Source organism: Centroberyx gerrardi, chromosome 5 (assembly GCF_048128805.1).
Source record: "Centroberyx gerrardi isolate f3 chromosome 5, fCenGer3.hap1.cur.20231027, whole genome shotgun sequence".
In the NCBI taxonomy this organism is placed as follows: domain Eukaryota; kingdom Metazoa; phylum Chordata; class Actinopteri; order Beryciformes; family Berycidae; genus Centroberyx; species Centroberyx gerrardi.
Window position 1 is genome coordinate 9,472,501 of NC_136001.1, and position 22,093 is coordinate 9,494,593.

The 22,093-nt window shown below is 42.2% G+C and overlaps 1 protein-coding gene across 1 annotated transcript in view; it reads left to right on the forward strand.

The window, feature by feature from the left end:
* The window catches only part of grm7 (glutamate metabotropic receptor 7), a 240,736-nt gene that overhangs the window by 71,036 nt on the left and 147,607 nt on the right, over window positions 1–22,093 (forward strand). Inside the window, exon 2 of the mRNA XM_071915348.2 lies at window positions 14,010–14,226. Within this exon, the coding sequence (XP_071771449.1) occupies window positions 14,010–14,226 (217 nt within the window). The remainder of the gene's footprint in view (window positions 1–14,009; window positions 14,227–22,093) is intronic.

Genomic DNA, 22,093 nt, shown 5'->3' on the forward strand with positions numbered 1-22,093 from the left:
AACTTAGGGACATCATAACTAGCCACCATATTGATTTACGTTCTTAACTAGCCATTACATATAGCCATAATTAACGTGCATTCTTTACTAGCCTTCATCTCATCCCGTTTTAATATTAAGTGCTGACTCCGCCCACCCGGCCAGTTTCGGCGTACGCCGGTAGCAATTACAAGTGGACCCTATCCTACAGTCCCTGCTCTCAGCGGAGGGAGGGAGCTACGCTGTGTGTGGGAAGCGCTGCGATCATCAGACCTCTCTGGATTAGACAAGCAAGTAGAGAAAACCGGCATCAGCCGAACCAATTTATTGCCAAATGCTTTGGGATTCAACACATTAACATTGCTTCCCATGGTCAGAAAAAGTCGGCAGATTTGTCGCTAGTCGCTTTTGAGAAATAAAGTCGCCAGGGGGGTCTGAAAAGTCGCTAAGTCTAGCGACAAAGTCGCCAAGTTGGCAACACTGGATCCGAAACTTTGGACACTTTCTGTCGTTTTCTCTGGCCTGTCTCTTCTCTTCGCCCCTCGCTATTTTCTCTCTCTTTCTCCAGCGCGTTGTGCAACAGTAATAATCATCCGTGCGAAACACTGAGTGTGTATATAGTTATATGGATCAAACGAAGCTTCGATGCAAAGAATTTGCATCGATGATTTTTAGTAATTGAGTTACTCGAGTTTCTCGAGGAATCGTTTCAGCCCTAGTGCGATGTGACCAAATTTTCTAGTTCTCATTAATATTCTATTAGCAGTATTCTGTACGCGTTGAAGGTTTTTAATACTGGAGTTTTGTAGGCCAGAAAACAGGACGTTACAGTAATCGAGTTTGACAAAACAAATGCATGTACAAGGGTTTCAGCGTCAGCCATATTTAACAGACGATGATTTTTTGCATTATTGTGAAGGTGGAAAAGTGCTGAGTTGAACACAATTGTTTCTGTCCATGTTTTTTTTTTTTTTTCATTGTGAGATCCAGAAAGCAGCATTTGTTAGTCTGTAATTGTGTTACAATTCATCTTTTATTATGTAATTATTTTCCAGTTTAGCCAGTGAAATCACAAATCACAGAGATTTGGCACAGTCCTACGTAACACACATTTACAACAAACTGCATTTGTAACCAACATTTTCCCTAAACTTTAAAGCCTGGTTCACACTGTACAATTTTTGCCATCTTTAGGTTATCCAAGACAACATTTTCACAAATTCTTTAATGAATTATTTAATTGTAAATGATGCTCGGCCATCTTGGTTTATTCAGTGAGACATAGTTATGGTCAATGTAGTGTTGGATTTACGCTGAGTCAGTCAGAAATGTTGAGCCATATTATTGCAGTCTGGCTGCTATGATGCTCTACCGATCAGTGATCATTATGGTGATCGCTCCCTGTGGTGCGGCTGAAAATTACACCCAGCTGTGGCAGCCACACAATTGAACCACACAACGAGGGATGCTGTGTGAAGCGTTCAGTAAAGCATTCAATAAAGCGACATACAATGGTGCTTTTGGGCCTCCCTCTTCATGTTTTTTCTTTTTGGTGGCCTTACACCTGCTACTATGTGTTGCCACATGGGAATAACGTTAAGTTTCAACTGATGTTAGGCTAGTTAACCATCCAGACAGTGGAGAAACAGAAGTTTAGACGCTAACACTTAGTGTACAGCAGCATAACAGGCAGCCAATCAGGAACCTGTTTGATACAGAGCCATTATTTTGCTTTTATTTGATTGGCTCACAGTCAGAGAGAGTGTATGGTGGCCAGCAGGGACAAAGTCTGAGAACAGGTAAAGCACAAAGACTGTATACAGCCAAGGCATTCAAATGTTATTGTAAAGCTTTACCGGCCAGTGTGGCTTGTGACTCTTATTGATTTATCTGCCAGAGATAAATGTTATTGGCATTTGGCGCATGGGATGCGGAAATTTCTTACTCTGCAAACAGTAGCCTACTTATATAACATGTCACACAGACATATAAACACACATACACACGCCTATTACTGGTGAGTGACGTCCGGTCAGCGCTTCAGTGCTAGCCCCTGTGCTCTGTACCATATGTGCTGCGGAGGGCCTGTCAACTTGATTTGGTTCAGAGATCACATTGTCTAACTCCGCACCAGATGTGGCCTGCTGGCTAATTAATAGAGAATAGGAAGATCTGGCAGAGAGAGAGAGAAATACAGCAACGGAGAGACAGAGAGAAGAAAACAGATTGAGGTGGGGAAGAAAGGAGAATCAGGGCTTGGAATGATGATGTAACAGAAAAGCTTAGGTCTGATCTACACACATGCAAACACACACACACACACGGTTGCACATACTCATACTTACGCAGGCTCACACATGCACAGACATGCACATACACACTGTGTACACATGCTCACAAATGCACTCATATTTACATATTTACAAGATCACAAACATAGATGCTCTCACACACACACACACACACACAGACAAAAACATGCACACATACACATTTACACTCACACAGAGATGTACGCAACTCAGCACACACACAGACTCAGCACATACATCCAACTTCAATCAAATTTTGCACAAACTTGTGAACCATTGCAAAAACTAAAATGGAAATGTCCATCAGCTTCTTTGAAAAGAATAAATAGGCTTCATCACTGTAAAAAAAAAAGCAAACAAACAAAACAAAGCCTAACCCTAACCCTTTCAAGAACTGACTAATAATGAGAAAGTTGTTATTGTTCTTTGGTGTCGTTGGCCATATTTAATGATCAGACAAAATAAAAAAATGCACTTGGCAAAATTCTAATGTGCCAACTAACACTCATACACCACAATGTGTTCTTTATAAATGAGAGCAACAGGTATGACATTTCGGGGAGGTTGTGGTTGGCAGATATTTTACAGACGACATTTCAGGGAATCCAAATCCAGTCTCAAATTGTTCATTCGGCCAATCAAGCCAAGCTTACATTATTAATGTATTTGACAAATGTGTTTTGATCACAATCTATGGCATGATTTTATTATCAACAAAAAAAAATTCAGTTTCAAGTGAGCTTAAAAACTTTTTTGTGATATTGAGGAAGTTTTATTTAATTTTGCAATTTCCATACAGAGTTTGTAACTTAATATATAGCAAAAAAAAAAAACAATACTTGGATGGAAACCCAGCTGTACTCTCTTTTTCTCTCATTCTCTCTCTGTCTCTCAAACACACACACACACACACACACACACACACACACACACTCATATGCACTCATACACACAGTTTAATCTATCTAATTAAGGTTCAGTGCTGTCCTGTTGGAGAGCAAGCTGCTGTGGTCGCCATGGTAATTAGAAAAGCTCATATGTTGATAATCCCTCGGCTTGGCCTGTGATTTTTCCTTTAAGCCACACACACACACACACACACACGCACACACACACACGCACACACACACACACACACACACACACAAACACACACACAAACACACAATGAGTTCTCCATGAATGAGTACCTCAGTCTTGAGCTGTCTTAGAAGCCATTTGCCTCTTGTAAAGCTCTCATTAAATAACATGCCTGCAAACAATAAAACAGACCTCTCCTTTTTTATTCATTTTTCTAATATTAGAGTCTAGCTTTTGAGCTTACAACAGACAGGGATGGGTAGAGGGTAATATTCAACCGATATGGGTATTTTAAGGCCGATATCGCTACTGATATCTTTAGACTGAAGGCACCAACAGCTGATATTTTGTGCCAATATTTATAAATTCAACCATTTTCCTGCAGGGAAAATTGAAAATAAAGTAACAAGTACTCAGTGTTTCCAGAGATTTGTATTCTTAGTCCATGGTACACAAAAACTCTCCATTGAATCCCAGGATAATAAGTACAACAATAATAATTTAAATCAATTCAGGTTAAAGCTTCCCACAGACAACCAGTAGTAGTTAGTAGTACTGATAAAATCTCCATACACACTGCATACACATGCTCATGCTCACAAATACACTCTCTCTCACACACACACACACACCCACACGCATAGATAGATAGATAGATAGATAGGTAGATAGACAGAGAGATAGAATGTGACTTTGTAAGTAATGACAAATCTCCCCTCATCCTGCCTCCCTTTATCCACACCCAGTCTCTTGACATCATGACCAGCGGCTCGGACCGCCCCACAGGCCAAAACTTGAGCCTGTATATGGAAGCCAAAGGCCACGGGACACGAGCAATACCAACCGTCACAAATCACACCGTGGTCTTCGCAGACAAACACACTCATTTAATAGACATCAGCGTTCAGCAGAAGGTCAATAACTTCAAGTCCTCCGCGATCTGAGGCACGCCGAAATGTCAGATGGAAATGTCAATAACCGTGTTCCCTGTATCACTGTGGCCACCTAGACTGTTTTTCCCCCTCTCTCTCTCTCTCTCTCTCTCTCTCTCTCTCTCTCTCTCTCTCTCTCTCTCTCTCGGTCTCTGTCTGTATGACTCCCAACTTTCATATTCCAGTCAGGTAGAGAGCTCCTCGCCCCTTGAATCAATTTTGGATCTCTCTCTGTCACTCTGTCATTCTCTCTCTCCCTTTCTCTCTCTCACCCTCTGTCTCTCTCTGTCTCTCTCTCTCTCTGTCTTGGTCTCTCTTCCTCTCATTCCCCGCCTATGTTTCTCTCTTTTGCTGTCAATCCCTCTGTCTTCTCTGTCTATCCCTTCCTCTCCCTCCCTCAGTGTCTCGCTCTTTCTTCCTTTCTCTTGCTGTCTGTCTCGGATCAATGCAGCTTTAGCTGTTGTCACCTTCCAGCTTGGGATGTATTTGTTTCTCTCTCTCTCTCTCTCTCACTCTCTCTCTCTGTCTCTCTCTCTCTCACTCACTCTCTCTCTCACGCTCTCTCTCTCTCTCTCTCTCTCTCTCCCTCTCTCACTCTCTCTCTCTCACTCTCTCTCTCTCTCTCTGTGTCTCGGATCAATGCAGGGTTTAGCCACTGTCACATTCTGGCTCAGGTTGTGTTTTATTGAGGTTGTCAAGGTGCTGACCTTTCCCTGTCCGGGGGAAGAAAGAGGGATGCCAGCAGGTATGATGGAGGAAGAGAGGGATGACCAAGCCACTTATGATCCCAATCTATCAGAGGGACAGAGAGTGGAGGGAGATTTGGTTTGCTGCCAAACTATGGGGTTCTAACATACAGGTTTTTTTTATTTTTTATTTGGTCTGTTGAGAGAGAGAGAGGTTTTACTAGAACATGGCATCTTTGTTTTTGTGCCTAGCACTGCTGCTCACCAAGGTTATCGTAAAATAAAACTGAGACGAAAAATAGGTGTTAAAAGTCATTGTCGTGAACTGAAATACAAATAAAAACGAGACTTTTTAAAAACTAAAACTTACTAAACTAAACTTACTAAAATATAATAAAACTGTTATATTTTTGTGCAGGGTAAAAAAGAATGAATTTTGGACTTTTTGTTTATTTTTGCTGTATGCTAATTGATACATTTTTATTTCCTTACTAAATAATTATTTGGTTAGCAAAATGTACCTTGTCTAAATTCCGAAATGCTGTTTTACTTTCGGCTATGTGCGCATTGCAACATCGGAATCAGAATCAGAATGATTTGTTGGCGGAGAATGTTTCCACACACAAGGAATTTGTCCTGGTTTTTTGCTCTCAGTACACAATACAACAAACAAACAACGATGGATCATAAAGCTCCAGGAAATCAGAGACAGAAACAATCAGCTTCTCCTCCATTGTCAATATGGAACAAACATTTGCTAGGGACTTTAGTACATAGCGAGATGTTTACAGCGGGGAGAAAATCAAATCCCTATATGTAATTGGTTGCTGCTTCAGCGCGTCACTGCTAATTTGCACAAAGTTAACCTCAACTCAACTTCATCTCGTCGCTCTGGTCGCTGGCATCGTGCCGCTCGCCGCTGCCACCGGGCCCGGCTGCCCCTCGTCACCGGCTGCCCCTCGTCACCGGCTCTCATTTAAAATGAATGACTGCTGGCCGCTTTTGTAGCTCATGAATCTTTCGGTCTGAGCACACGGTTATGCTCTTATAGTCAGTAAATGTTTGAAAACTGACTACAGACTTCAGTTTCAGTTCTGTAGTCAGTTTCTGCTGACACTGGCACTACAGGGACACCCCCCCACCCCCTCCCCTGCCACCCTCCTAACTCTCTGTGGACTCACCAGGTGGTCTTTCATAGTATTCAGCTGAGGCCCCAACACTTCCCCAATGAACGCCCCCAGCAGTCCCAGGGAGGTCAGTCCAGTGCGCCAGCGTGCTGCGCTAGCTCTTTGGGGATTTTCCAAACCCCTCCACACTCCCGCAGGCAAACACTGGATGTTTCAACTTACTGATGCCCCCTCTCGTCTCAGGGTGGCTGAGGAGGGTGTTTTCTGTTTGTGAGAAAGTAAGAGAGAGGGGGAGAGAGACAGAGAGAGAATTCTCCTCACCTTGAAACAGTCAGCCATGAATTAATCATTTGAGCTGGGGTTAGCTCCAGGTTGGTGGAGGCTAGACTTCGCCACGCCAGATCTTTGTTCCTGCCTTTATTTCTTGGTCTCGGTGCAAAAATGAAACAAATGCGCTGGAAGTTATTTTGCCTTTGCAGCCTTGAAAGTGCCTCTGAGAAAGGTCCACAGAGCAGTTAATATTATATTCATATTCATGTTTTCCCTATGTTTTAGGTTCATATTTAACTTTTACCTCATATTCTGGAATATTAGGATGTGGGGTGGGTTAAAGTTAAAGCTCCGATGGCTCTAAATGGCAGTGAGAGGTAAATGTTTGAAAACCGTTTGAACTTCAGAATCTAGAAATCAGTCAATAACATGACCTCAGTAAATTGCACATAGCACGCTCATGTTTCATGGTCAGTGATCACTTTATACCAAAGGATACCAAAGGGATGAGAGAGGCAAAAGATCAAACTTGGTGAGTCCAGTTTTTGAGACAGAGCGCTCACTTGCTGCTGTTTCGATTCGTCACTCCCTGTTGGTGAAGAAGATTTCTACCTGATGAAGGTCTGAGGACTGAAACATTGTAGCCTTTAAATTAAAAAAGAGTGCGAGCGAGTGGACAGTGTGCTTGTTGTACCTGACATCAGAATTTCATTTGGGGAAACAGAACAAATCTCTGGTGTCTCAGTTGGATGGCACGGTGCATTTTTATAGTTGTCCCACACCAACCACACACCCACACACACACAAATACACATACACGCACACACACACACTCACCAAACCACATCATTCCGGGATAATGTGCTGCTTTCATACGATACTATCTGTCTGTCACAGCTGGGGCGTTCAGATGTGCAGGCAGAAAAGTGACAAAAGGAGTGAGAATGTGAGAATGGAAAGGAAGAGAATAAGAGAAAGCCAAAAGTAGCATCACCTCATCTCTCTGACAACAGCGATGGGACCATGTCGGGGTGAAGTCCTCTCGCTATGCGGTTCCTGTAATGGCTGGCAGTTTTTTTCTTTTCTTTCTTTCCTATCGGTCTTGTCATTAGTCTGCGCCTTCACTTCTCCAAGGTTCATTTGGGGGATTTCATCGTACGTAGGTGGCAGATTTCCTTTCTGTCACTGTGTGGGACAGCGTAATGGACGGAGATAATGGGGATTCTTTCTTTTCTTCATTGATTCTTTCCTCCTTCCTTCACTGCGTCTGTCTTTTCGTTTCTTTATCCCTATGTAACACCCACTGGTTGTCATCCTTCCTTCCTTCCTTTGTCCCTTTATACCTCTCTTCTTCCCCTCTTTCTTTCTTCCTTTCTTTCTTTTTCCCCTGCCTTCTTTCGTCCTTTCTTTCTCGTGTTCGGTGTCGATGGTAGCTGTCCTCTCTCTGTCAGCGTGAGAGACAGGATAATGGACAGAGATTATGGCGATGCTTCCAGTAACTGTGATCAACCTGTACGCAATGTCCATCACTGCGTACCTACTGTGTGTGTGTGTGTGTGTGTGTGTGTGGGTTAAAATGTCACCACAATGATACAACACCCAGAAAACTGGTCATCGGTGTGGCAGTTGTGTGTGTGTGCTTGTCAGTGATTGGAGGAAAGACTGAGCTGGCTGGACGCTTCTCGTCTGCTGGGCAGCCTTGGCTCTGACAAGCAGCTGTTTCTGCTGCAGCCTGAGGAGGTGGACACGACTGGCCGGACGCCATTTTATACATTGGTCTTGAAAGCATGGCAAGTCTTTAAAGCAATATTCCACTGAGTTTTAACATAGGGGTTATGTGGCACTTGACCGCCATGAAAACCAGAATATGAACTACTCGCAAAGATCAGATGCAGCTGGACGAGATTGTAGCGTTCTGATTCTTACTTCCCATTCCCATATTCAGCAACAGATCCCGCTTTTAAGACAACAAAGCAGCCATTGGTCTATTGTCTAATCTGAATGCTACAAACTCGTCCAGCTGCATCTGATCTTGATGAATAGTTTATATTCTGGTTTTCATGGCGGTCAAGTGCTGAATAACCCCCATGTGTTAAAACTAAGTAGAATATTGCTTTAAGGCCACCCGGGTACTTGATGTTTCATTGGGGAAGTGGCTGTTTGAGAAGCCGCTGCTCTTCAATACCTTTATCAGGATGAGGACTCTGACACTTGCCAGCCTGCGGTCCAGTCTGCGGGAGGCAGGCAGCGTGAAGCCGGGCCACCTGATGAAGGCAGCATCAACCTCTTTAGGAGCGCTTGGAGAGAGGATCAGGTCCTCGAGGTCTGTGCCTCCCTGCCAGCGCCTCTTTACTGAGAACTGTACTCTCTCTGACCAATGGGATGATGAATGTGATTTAGGTTTTCCCGTCCCTGAATGTTGCTCCTGCTGTGGGGGAGTGGCTGGAGGGAATGGGGCAGATCCTGTCTTTTAGGACCCGACAGCTGGGGGAGTTGAGACTGTAGGGAAGGAAGCGGCATACATCTTTGTTAATGTGTAACACTTACACTGGCTGGCAAGGATGAAGGTGTCGAGGTGCACTGCAAAAAAATGACAAGTCACTGTCAAGTGATTTTATTTTGTTTCCAGACCTATCAAGCTTATTCCATGATATCTTTAGTCAAATTATCTCACTGCACTGGCAGATAATCTTGCTGGTTTCAATTAATTTCACTTGATACATGCCAATATGAATTATTTCAAGAAAACAATGAAGACACTTCTCCAAGACAATTTCACTTTTACCAAGCAAATGTCCTGAAACAAGATGATTTCACACAAAAAAAAAAAATCCTAAAATAAGCTTGATAAGTCTGGATACAAGATAAAATAACTTAACAAGTCTGTCAGTTTTTGCAGTGTGGACTGAGTATCTTGGTGCAGAAGTTTCCCCCAAAAGGCTGCTGGCGGTACAAGCCACTCATTGAGAAATGGATGGCTGACCTCCAGTGGAGGATTGTACATGGGACAGTAGGTACGATCAGACTCCAGGCTCGCCTGGATCCTCACACTGGGGAGGGATGCCCTTTCTGTTTAGCAACGGAAACAGTGGCATACCTGTTCATTCAGTGTTCTCAGTTGGGGGGGATATTTAGGCTTCTTGAGGGATGGTTTCAAGGACTTGGGTAAGGTTTTTCTTTTGAGTTGTTCACTTTCGGGTGGAGATACAGCCAGGGAGGAAGTCAGTGCAGCTCCTGGTAAACCTCCTGTCAGGAGTGGCCAAGCTGGCCATCTGGATGACCAGGAAGAACCAGATCCAGGATGTGGACTCTCAACGTCTCCACTCCAGTGCGCTGAGGAATATGATTTGTGCATAAAGCATGCTTACGCCTGCGCTGCACCCTCCTCAAAAATTGCTGCCTGTTGCAAGTTCTACTGCTAAAAATGTTAAAAAACAAGAACAAAAGAAGAGCTTGTTTTGCAAACAGCGTCATGTGTCTTGATTATAAGCTAATACTGCGCGGGGAAAACAAATCCAATCTCATATCTGACCACAGAGCTTGCATATAAGTGTCATGTGTCGACATGCGACCTGATCTGAGATCTGATCTGACAGTTCTGATTGCTGAAGTCACATTGAAAAGACAGGTGTAACCACGGACTATGACCACTGGTCTGCTGGCAGCTTGCCTCAGGTGGAGCATGCCAACAATAGACCGGTGGGCAACTCAGATCACATAGAGGCATTGGGGAGTCACTACGTATAGTATGGGATGATGGCAACTTGTCAATTACTTTTTGATGTAGTCTTTTTTGTCTTGACTGTCTTTGTTTTTCCTATGTTTTGTTTGTGTTTGTTTTTTGTTTTCTGTTCATGGGTGGAGGACTTGTTTTTGAGTCGATTTTTAAGTTGAAGTGGTCAATAAGGATGTTTTTCAAATCTAATTCTTGCATACAGAGACCAAGGTTGCCATGCTCCAACTTCATGCTATGTCACTGCTGTCAATATCTTGGTGTGTGTGTGTGTGTGTGTGAGATGTGAAGTTGTTTGCTTGTTTGCGCAAGTGTGTGTTCTTACCTGTGTATGTCATTTAACTGAAGGTTTGTGAGGGAGAGTGAGCAGGAAATGGAGAAAATTTCCAAAAGGCGGGGAGGAGATCGGTGTGTATGTGTGTGGGTGTGTGTGTGTGCGTGTGTGTGTGTGTGTGTATGTGTGCGTCGGGAGGCCACAGCAAAGGTGAGGAGAGGAGAATGGTGCAGAATAGAAGAGGAACAGCAGGCTGAAGGTGTTTGCTGGTTCCCTGCGGTTTTACTGTGTTTTCAATGCCTTAGGCCTCTACCTCAGATTCAGCAGAAAATTACCTCACACTGCGGGTGTGTATTTGTGTGTGTTTGTGCATGCGTGTGTTTGTGTGCTTTTCTCTGTGCTTTAGTTTGTGTATGTGTGGGACAGTGCTTTTGTGTCTGTGTGTGTGTGTGTATATGTGTGCTTTTCACTTTCACTTTTGTGTGTATATGCAGGACAGTGCTTTTATGTGTGTTTGTTTGTGTGTGATGAGAGAGTGTGTGTCTGTCTATGGCTGTGTGTGTGTGTGTGGGCGTGTGTGTGTGTGTGGGCGTGCTGCAGCATCTATCCCTCCAGGCCAGATGAGGTGGCCTTTGTGACATCTTGAGTCAGAAGCCATAAAACTTTAAACACATTTCCGCTACATTTCAAGGACACAGCGATTAAACCACCACACTTTGGTAAAGACCTCCGGCTCTGGAACTGCGCTCTCATTTCATGTGGGTAATACTACAGCTATCCTACAGCCATCGTGCACCAAACCCCGGCTCAAATGCCCCTGAGCAAGGCAGTGGACCGTGAGCTGCTGCAGGGGTGCGACAACGTTTTCAGCCCAACTTCGACCTCCCATTGTCAGTAACACCGGTGTTTTGCAGAAAAACGTTTTCACTTTCGCTTTCAACTGTAACTGATAGCTGACATAGCTCTCTTTTCCGTTTTAGGGACTAAGCTGAACCACTGATTGATGCATTATCACGATGTGCATGGATGTCAATTGGCACCTTAGAATAAATGTTTTTCTCAACTCAAATGTTTTTTTTCCCCAATTTGAAGTTTCTGCAGAACATACAAGTTAGGGAGACGTTTCCTCACAAACGGACAATTAAGTATCTCCCTGTCCACATTGTTCTTAATGAAGTCAGTTAAATCATTAACATCCCCCAGACATCTAAAAACAAAACAAGAAATTAATTTCCCTGATCCATCTTTATAGTAACATACAGTAACAGCACTACAACTTTTCTGGTGTTTGAAGGAGCATTCGGAGTAAAGGCATTTTGCCAAGTCAGGTATATTTATAGAGCCATTTTAGCAAACAGGCTTGTCATAAAATGTTTTATAGAAAACAGAGGACATAAAACAGATAATAAACAACGATAATAAAAAAAAGAAATAGAGAAACCTTATCACAAACTCAAAGAAATAGGGTCAGAGCGTGTGTGTGTGTGTGTGTGTGTGTGTGTGTGTGTGTGTGGACATGGCAGTACAAGGCAATGCCAAGGCGGCCTGCAGGAGAAGTGAATGACAGACTGCAGCTGAGAGTTAAAAGGGGTTGTAGGCTGTGCTGAATGAATAAATTGGAGTCTGGATTTAAATACTGAGGCAGCGTCTGATTCCCTGACAAGGGCAGGACGCTCGCTGCAGTGGGATGGGGCGCTGAAAGAGAAGGCTCTGCCCCCAGCTTCTTTTGAACGCACGGACTGACAGGGAATCCTGGGAGTGGATTAGATTAAAGGAAGTAAGCAAGTCAGTGATATTTTAAAGTTCAAGGCCATGCGCCGCCCAGACAGAGCGCACTGCTTTTCAGCACAGTCCATGCTTTCATCAAAATTTTAACCCAGATGTAAAAACCCACGTGTGCATGAGTCTCTCGTCCCAAGAGATCAAAAGGCTAATTGGAAAAAAAATATCTTGTGGGGCGTTTACAACTTTGGGGATTTCTTGGAGTTTTTCCAGCGGGATAGAATTTAACTTTTACTCGCCACGAGAAAAGACCTTGATGGACAGAGATCAAATAATCCCTGACCTTGCACAGATTTTGTGTAATTACCGCCAGCACCTTTACTGTTTGCCGTGTCAAACTAATTTTCCAGCAAACAGACAAAATTTGCTAGCATCTCCGCAGAGATAACTCTCATGTGTCTGAACTTCTTCAATTATGGTGAAAGTATGCTTAAAGATTAGCATCGGCTCTGAGGTAAAGTCACAATTTGCCTTAACCAAACTCATTTTCCAGTTAAATAATTTATGCCACAGTTGCCTCCGTATACTGAAGGAGCATCTGTTCATCAGCTACCTTGAAACAAAGTTCTTCTCCCCTGCAGTCTTCCCTCTCTTTACATTTCATACGTTTTTTCTTCTTTATTTGATCTAAACCTTGAATTGTTTTTTGACATCTGGAGACAATTAAAATTAACCAGGCTATTTGTACTACGAATGTAGAATACAAACGTTTTTTACAGCACATAACTTCAGAAGAGTAGATTTCACTTAGTTTTATTTGAACTCATTTAAATTGATTATATTATATTGTAGTTCAGCTTATCATCTATATATCTCCGTGAGATCTTTTTTTCAACCTTTATTCATCCAGGTCTGCTGAGCATCTCTGCTCTTTTTCACCAACAATCCACTTCACATTCATACAGTTACATACATCGACACCTGGGAGTTGCCCAGCACCACAGTCTTCTTCTGTTGGCCACCGAGCAGCTCTAGTGGAGATTAGGGTTTAGGGGGTTCACCTTGCTCAAGGGCTTGTTGTTGAGGGAGGAGAGAGTATTGAAGGTGGAAGTGGTTCTTCACCTTGATGCCATTGAAGAACCTTTTTAAGTTCTTTACTCCCAGAAAAACGGGTTTTTGATATGGTTCTTTTCTTGCTGTTTAAGGTTGTTCGGGATACTGAATGCAGACAAATGTTCTTAAAGTCACAGCAATGTGACCTGGTTTTGATAAAAGCTTAACCAACAGTTTAAACACTGCAGGCTTACCTGGTGAACCTGTGCTAACAGTATGTATCCTTGGCTGCATACAGGTTTATTATATGCCTAGCCTGCTGACTTGTAGCTGTGTGTAACAGTGTGTCTTATAGTGTCACTTGTAATTATAATATGGTGATATTCCGTGTTGTGTCTGCTGCTTCTAACCAAGACACTCTAGGTTGAGGATTAATTTTTGGTTGGACTGCCTGAGAGGCCTAGCTATAGGTTATGAACACATCCTGAGGACTACTTTTTATTGTATTTAGTTGTTTGAAGAAGCAATAGATAAAAGGTTCCCTGTAGAACTTAAAAAGGTTTTCCTATGGCATCACTGTGAATAACCCCTTTTGGTTCTAACCTTTATTTTTTTTATACTCACTTTCCCCATGCAGACTTTCCTTTCTGGGAATTTGAGCTGTCGCCCCTCTGGCAAGATAATTTCTTAAGATAACCTCTCTCTCTCCCTCTTACTCACACACACACACACACACACACACACACACACACACACTTTCCAAATCTCCCAGAAGAGCTGAGTGACCACCCTCCATCCTAACTCATCCCTCTTTCTCTCTCCTTCCCCTCTCTCCCTCCAGATCCCCCAGATCAGCTATGCGTCCACGGCCCCGGAGCTGAGCGACGACCGGCGGTACGACTTCTTCTCCCGGGTCGTCCCGCCAGACAGCTTCCAGGCCCAGGCCATGGTGGACATCGTCAAGGCCATGGGCTGGAACTACGTCTCCACCGTGGCCTCGGAGGGCAGCTACGGAGAGAAGGGGGTGGATGCCTTCATGCAGCTCTCCAGAGAAGCAGGTGAGTCTTGGCGGTAGGGCTGAACGATATTGACCAAAAAATCAAAATGCGATTATTTGACAGAATATTGCAATTGTGGTTTAAACTGTGATTCATATCATATTTTTCTTGTCATAATTTCTTGCCATAATGATGGCGATGATGATCATGGTGGTGTTGGTGATGATGGTACATACAATGACCTGAAGTTGAACATTCAGACCTTGACTTAAAAGACCACTTCTGCTGATTCTGTGCAGGGATAAGTGGCCTTTTGCAAAATGCGCACTTGAGATGTTCATATTATGATACGGAAATTCCCACTCTAATTTACATTCATTCATGCGCACCTTTAAGCACCAAAAACCCTGCAAAATGTCTAGCAATCCCATCTATTTCCTCATGTAAAACAAGACATCTGCATACTAATAAACACCAAATAGAACAGATATGAATTACTGAATTATCACAAAAACCTGAAGCAAATTAACTAGGTTATGCAGAGCTGTTGATTGGTCTCTGAATAATTGAAATGGCATTTAAAGCAATCTGACGACTCTCCACAACTCAGGCAATCAGGATGTGTCCTGACATTTATGTGCTTGAGTTTTTTAAGGGATCATCAAAGGGCACGGCGCTACCAGGGTACACAGAGGGTGCCGAGAAATTGTTTAAATGTGCTAATAACAGATGCCCGGTGCGTCCAATATTTGTGCATGAACAGGGGCCTTGATCAATGTGCTGCGGTGTCTTTTGAACAATGATTTGACAAACTAAATCGCACAGCAGACGTTCCTCTCGGTGTTACTCACAGCAGCATGAGCGCTTTCCATCCTGGCGACAGGTTCCTTTCAACGGGTGTGTGGGAAATATTTCAAGCATCTGTCTCCAGCTGTCTGCCCATGATGCAGTGCAAATGGAGATTGGCTTGTCGGTGAGTTGAGTGGAAGGCAATTAAGAAAATCATCTTTTGATATAGAAAATCTTTCTGCGATTTCTTAGAGGCAAAAATGCAGAATAACCTAAATCATTTCATATTTTGTCAAGTGTATTATAGTATGCTTTTATCCAATTAAGATCCAAAGGTCAAGTTGCCAATTCAATCTTTGTGCGTAGCTGTTTAAAGGCAATGCTTCAGCAGAAGGAGAAGGCGGCAAGGTGATAAGTTCATGGCCTGATTTTTCACCAGACTGATGGGAAGGAGAAAGAAGCCAAGGTTTTCATTAAACCCATGCAAAAGTAAAGGCATGCGTAAAATCTTCAGGACGTACATTCAGTAGGCCTGAACAGCAACAGCTCAAACTTGGGTATATAACTTGGGTAAGACCTGTATAACTTTACACAGTGATACAGTACATACTAACACATGGTATGACAGCAACAGTACTGCACACACAGTGAAAAAAGACAGTTTAAGGCATGCTGTAGACCAGTGGTTCTCAACGTGGGGTCCGGGGGCCACAAGGGGTCCTTGAGAGGGTTCCAGAGGGTCCCCAGCAAACTGATGAATTGTTAAACTTCACCATTATTTCCATTTATTTGCAAGAAGAAGAACACAATTAGAGAATATAGAAGAATGACTATTTTGGCCATAGTTTCATGTGTTATCTCTCTACCTACAATACACATAGTCATGTAATTTTGGACAAAATCATATCTAACAATAAAAATGTTCTCAGATGTGGGTCCGAGAGACAAAATCTCATCAAATGGGGGTCCGTGGCTCTAATGTGGACTAAATTAGGGGTCCTTGATATGAAAAAGGTTGAGAATCACTGCTGTAGACAGTGACGAGATTTACTTATATATATACACTGATGTATACGCTAAACATTCAGTCACTGTATGCATTCAGGCAGTGTAGCATATACTATGGTACAGGAGGTGTAGGGAGTGTCTCATACTGCATTGAACACTATGCAAACATTATGCAACTATGTCCAATAGTGCAGGGAACCACAAGGCAGCAAGGAATAGATTCATAAAATAAATTATGAACCCAGTAGGAGTGTATTACGATAAGAGAGTCTGTTCATTGTGTGGACGTTGTAATTTCCCCTAAATCCTCTTATTTCTGATGCTATCAATCAAAGGATATGTATTACACCTTGTTAGTTAGCTATTCAGCCGATAACTATCTGACAAAAGAGGCTCTCCTAATACATTAGCTGTGTGTGTGTGTGTGTGTGTGTGTGTGTAGGTGTGAGTGTGTGTGTGTGCGTGTGTGTGTGCGTGTGTGAGTGTCTAAGTGAATGTGAACGAGTGCATAGGTCTTTCTGGGTTATCTCCTGATTTGTGGGTAATCCACCCTGTATTGATTCTGGGAGGTTCTCCCTATCAGTTGATAGACACACATATACACATATACTCTCTCACACACACACTTCCACACACAGTGCTGGTAATATAATTAGACAGCCTTCGTTTCCAGCCTGTTGCAGATAAGAACACACACACACACACACACACACACACACACACACAAACAGGCAGTATTGCAGGGAGGAAACATCCAGAGTGATTAGTCAGGCGGTAGCGCTTTGATTAGTAGGGGAAGAGTTTCTCTCTTATCTAAAGTTTTTCCAGGCTTCTCTCACAACTTCTGTCTCTCTAGCCATTCGATGGAGAGTCTGTTTAACTGAGTGGAACATTAGCAGAGCAGGTCCTGAGCCTGCAACATTAGCCATGTCATGACTGTAGTAAAAACAAGTACAGATTCCCTGCAGTCCCACGGCACATTCATGGTGATGACAAATAGGGCTCTAATTTCATGCCGGCGCAGATCAAGCGCAATGACCTTTCACCAGCAAACTGGCAATTTCTTTGGACGCGAGCAGATTTTTTTCACGCCTGCACCCATTAGGTAATTTTGTGGATCGGCGTGACATTGCTTGCCCCGAAATGGCCGGGGAGCGCACTAGAGCCAGAACAATTCAGGTGGCGCATTGCAGTTTTGGTATCAAGAATTGCGCTTGTGTTTCTGCCTACTCAGACCTTGTCTTATAGCACAAAGACACACGTGCACATAGACCTCTCCAAAATCACATGAACCCTTTTTTTGTATGTCATGTTTGCCTATTTCACTGCCACGTTTACATGCACATCAAAAATGCAATTATAATGCAGTTAGGGGAATAATGCGAGTTAACACGAGTTAACACCATACTCATATTTATATTAATGCAATTATGCTCTTAAGTGAAGCATAATTGCAGTAACCTATGCGGGATACTACGATTGTAATCACATTAATAGACACCAGGTAGGACATGTATACAACTTAGTCATATTTCATGAACTGTGGTTAAGTTGCACATTTGCCCAACTCATCGTTATATATGAAGGGAACTGTAACCTGTACTGAGCTAGATTTAGGAGTGATTCTTAATCTCGCCCAGATATCAGTCATCCACTGTTTGTCAGATGTATGAGGGCTTTCCCTTTCGATTGACATAATCCCTACAGCCATACATCCCATCTGCAGCCTGTGATTTGAGGGATGTGGTGCATATTTTCAAACGCTGCACGATTGTGCACACGCCTCATCCAATGCGGGTATCTTGATAAAATCTTGCGGACGGAGGTGGCATATCATTTCAGTCATATTTATATGAACGGTGACATATTTGCGTTTTGTGATTCCGTATTGTCTGTGTGTATGTGTTGTCTTTCCATCATAAAAACATTTTTTTCACAGTATTGTACAATACAGCTTTTACATTTTTAGATACTGCTATAATATAGAACAGGACTTGTTGAAATGTATTTTTACCACACCATGATCAAGTTTCATTGATCAAGTGTGCTGTGGCGACTGTACAATAGTAAAAAAGTTGTCATTGAAGGCAATGTTAATATTTGTCTTGTGTCTATCTATGTATCTATCTAGCTATGCATTACTGTTGTTTTTTTCCATTCAATTTTGTTCATAATTCATTGATCCAACACATCTCTGTCTGTTGTAAACATTGACAGAATGAAATGCATTTTCCAGTGGATGGATGGTGAGTCTCCTCTTATTTCCTACAATGTCTCTGTATTGTTAGAGCCACTTCTTATTGGTAATACATTGCGTTCCCAATGGAATGTGTAGAAAGAAATGAGGTGCATAAAAGTGAAAGGGGCAACAGAGGGAAGTAATATGGATCCACTCTACTTTCAGTGGCAGTGACAGTTATCATAAGCTTTATAGTTATATTGTTTTTTTTTAGTATATTTCTTATTTTATTTTTTACAATACATACTTTTTATCTCATTTGTTTTGAAGTTTTTGACATCCATAGCAGATTATATATTTTCTATCTCCCTGTTTTGTGAAGGCTCCTATTTTTCCTGCAATATAATGATACAGTGATGAAAAATATTGACAGATTGACACAGAAATGCCATGTTCACCCTATCATTTTCTCTCCCTCGTTTAGTCTATTGTTTTATGTGAAGGCTAAAGCACAGCAAATCACATCTTCACATTGTGATGGATCTGGTTGGAGACAAAAACAAGCACATATGCTCCACACCCATTACTTTGCTGCCATAAATTCCTCTGTATTTCTCTCCCTCTTTCCCTATCAGGTTAGAAAAGGTTACAAAGGCCCAAAATTTTAAGCCCATTCCAACATGAGCCAAATGAAGACTTTTTTGAGGCCAAAGTGAAAAAAAAAAAATTACCACATTAGCAAAATTTCATAGAGCTGCGACCCATTTCATGCCCTTTAACTCAACCTGTCTGCACTATCAGATCTTGGCTAAATCCAGGTCCAGTTGTGTTTGGAGATAGAATCAAACCTCAACTGCACATGTGAAGAGGAAATTTGGAGTCTCAAGGACGCTTTTTGATCAAGGTTTACTCTTCTTATTCTGTTGCTTCTTGAATCCAGAAAAAAAAAAAAAACGCAGAAACCCTCAGAAACCTGCCCTGATTGGCTCTGAATCAGCAGGATTGCTAAGAAAAATGCCATGAGATATTTGCTCTCCGTTCCCTCAGAGGTTGAGAATGCTGAGTGGGTTGCTGGCTTCTTATACCATTTGAACTTGGTATTGGCAACACTTAGCAAGTGGGAATAATGGCCCAGAGTTGTTTGCTATGAAGAACGTTGAATGGGGAGTGCTGGTAAACATCACACAAGGCTTGAAGATCTACTTGTCCTCAATGAAGTGTAGAAATTGTATGCCCATTGAAAAACAGGCACGTGTTTCTAGTTTTCATGTTTCTTCCTTGCCTGAATGTCAGCATTATCCATAACGTCACGCATCACCTGTGGTACAAATGTTCCTGACTCTCCAACTCTTACTCGTGTGGCAAAATGGCATCAGCTGCAGTTAGTTGCTATAATGGTCATAATCACATCTGCTTTCTGTTAACCCGCCAACCAGAGTATCTACAAATTTTGTAAGCTCTACGTTTTTTTCTGAGGAGAGACAGAAAATGGAGAGGACAGACGATAGCATGTGCTGAGATTAAAAAAAAAGAGTGATAGATTGACAGAATTTGGCTGTTACACTCTTCAGTGGTGGAACACATGAGCGCCACAGTCTGGCTCCAAGGATGTGATTCTATATCTATTTATTTTTTTGGATAAGATCCCCATTTGCTGCTACGCAAACAGCCATTACTCTTCCTGAGGTCCACACATAAATATATGTAAATAAATAAATAAAATAATAATAATAACAATACTTTACTTTCAATGTTTCATTTCATTTCACTATACATTCCATATACCCATATTCCACTACAGATTTTCCCACAATAGCTTGATATAAAATCATTTTAAATTTAAAACAAGTTAAGGTTATAGAGTGCAAGGAATCTTACCAAAATGTATTATGGAGGCGCTGTATGTAGCCGGCGTCTCTAGAGAAGGGTCAACATGGTGTGCATGGTTACTTTTTGCATCAACGGCTTCACAGTAAACACAGACGTGCCACAATCTTTCCAGACCACACATCCGTTTATATGCTGTTTTCCTGGTGGCTGTATAGCTTGGCTCTGTGTCTTCCTTCTCCTCATCCTCCTTCTCCTTCATATACAGCCAACCCCCTTGTGTGTTTATTTATAAAGTCATCAGGCTGGAGAGATATTAGAGGTGACACATCAGTTAACACAGCCCCTAATTTGCCTATTTGATTACCTGGGAATCCCGGATGGCATCCATCAGCTGTTTATTAGTGTCTTTTGCTCCCATAAGCAGAGATTAGTGGCACCGTACTTATCACCATGGTGGGAACTGGTGGCAGGGCAGGGGTGGGGGAGGTGATAGGACGGGGGTGCGGGGTTGTGAAAATGAAAAGAGAGGTGGTTTCACTTTACTTTATCAGGCCATGGTGTGTTACTCCGGGAATGATAGCCGGTCTGGAACGATTGAGGGATAGATCAGTCAACTAGAGGAAACATATAGCATATGCTTTCAGTTATACAGTTCAATGCTGCACAGGCTATACTAATGTTTTCTCAGCCCAGCTCAGCATAGCAATGCTACCATTAATCAAAATAACTTGTCTACTCACCCCCAAACACTCTGTTTTGTAGTTCAAATCCATTGTTTCTTTTTTCTTCCACATAGCTCAATCATAATCATCAAATAGTTAAACTCCTCTCCTTCAGATTGGCACTGACTGATCCCTTTTCATGCTTCTCTTCTCTCCTTTGTTTCACTGCATGAGCAATTTGAAAACAAGCACTTTAAGAGAAAGTTAATGACATCCTGCGGGCTGCGATGTTGACATCATTAATATTTCAAGGTGGTGTCTTCATGTGAAGTGTAATCATTCATTAAAATTTGAGAGGGCCCTGTTGTGGTCCAGAGCCTTTGATGGGCATCGGCTCAACATCACGCCAAGATCAAGGACTGCTGAGTTATGATGATGTTCAGCGGTTAGGTTAATATCTGACAAACAAAAATTACAAATATTATTCACAAATATTAGGTCTGTTTTGTATGATTTTGTCTCTTATTCTTGCTAAAAATGTGTATTTTGTGCCATGGTCTGTGTTGTGAGAGGGGTTTTGCTTTTGCTGAAGCCAGTTGCGGTCCTATGCCGAATAAAGAATACTTATCTGCAATTTTTTTTTCTATTTTAAGTTGTTGTAGAGTCTATTTATTAAAATGAGGCACACCACAAATAATACAGGTGTGAGACATTGTTTTAAGACTATGAGGGTTAGGGGTTTGATTTTCACCGTTGTGATTGTTAGTCACAGTATAATTTAGAATTTGTTAATTTACATGACACACACACACACACACACACACACACACGTGTCACCAGAAGGTTGTAGGAAGGAATTTAGTTTCTTTCTCGTGGGCAGTCTATAGGAACTAGCTATGCATTTGAGTTCTGGTTATGAAACAGTCTTGTCAATCATCAGACCAGCCTGCTACTCCCTCATTCGTTGACGTAGCATCACTGAAGGCTGCCTACAGATCAGTCATCCTAGCAACAGGTCATCAAGAGACAGGTGTAGCAGATGTGCAGTATGACTCACAGGATGACTCATCAACAGCTACTGCTATTCGTGACTCTTCTCCTGACTTTAGCTCTCTGCAAACCAACAAGCTGACCAGAGAATGTTCCTCTGTGTCTCATTAGCACTTCACCATTGAGAGTTTTAAGAGTTTTAAAGAGTAACTCCACACTAAAAGTTTTTTTGAGTTGTAAAATGGTTATGGAATGTAGTTATGAAATACGACAACGGCGGTCATATTGTCGACATTTGAGCCTTTGAGAACTGTACCGATGCCGTTGTTATCTCACTAAACCTGGCTCAGTTTGCCCTCCAGTGGTTAAAACTAGCAGCTGATGTTCAGTTAGACATGCATCCGTGTTCGTTATTGTCCTACAATACGTCATTTGGTAAAATAATCTCACTACCCCAGCCTATCAGAAC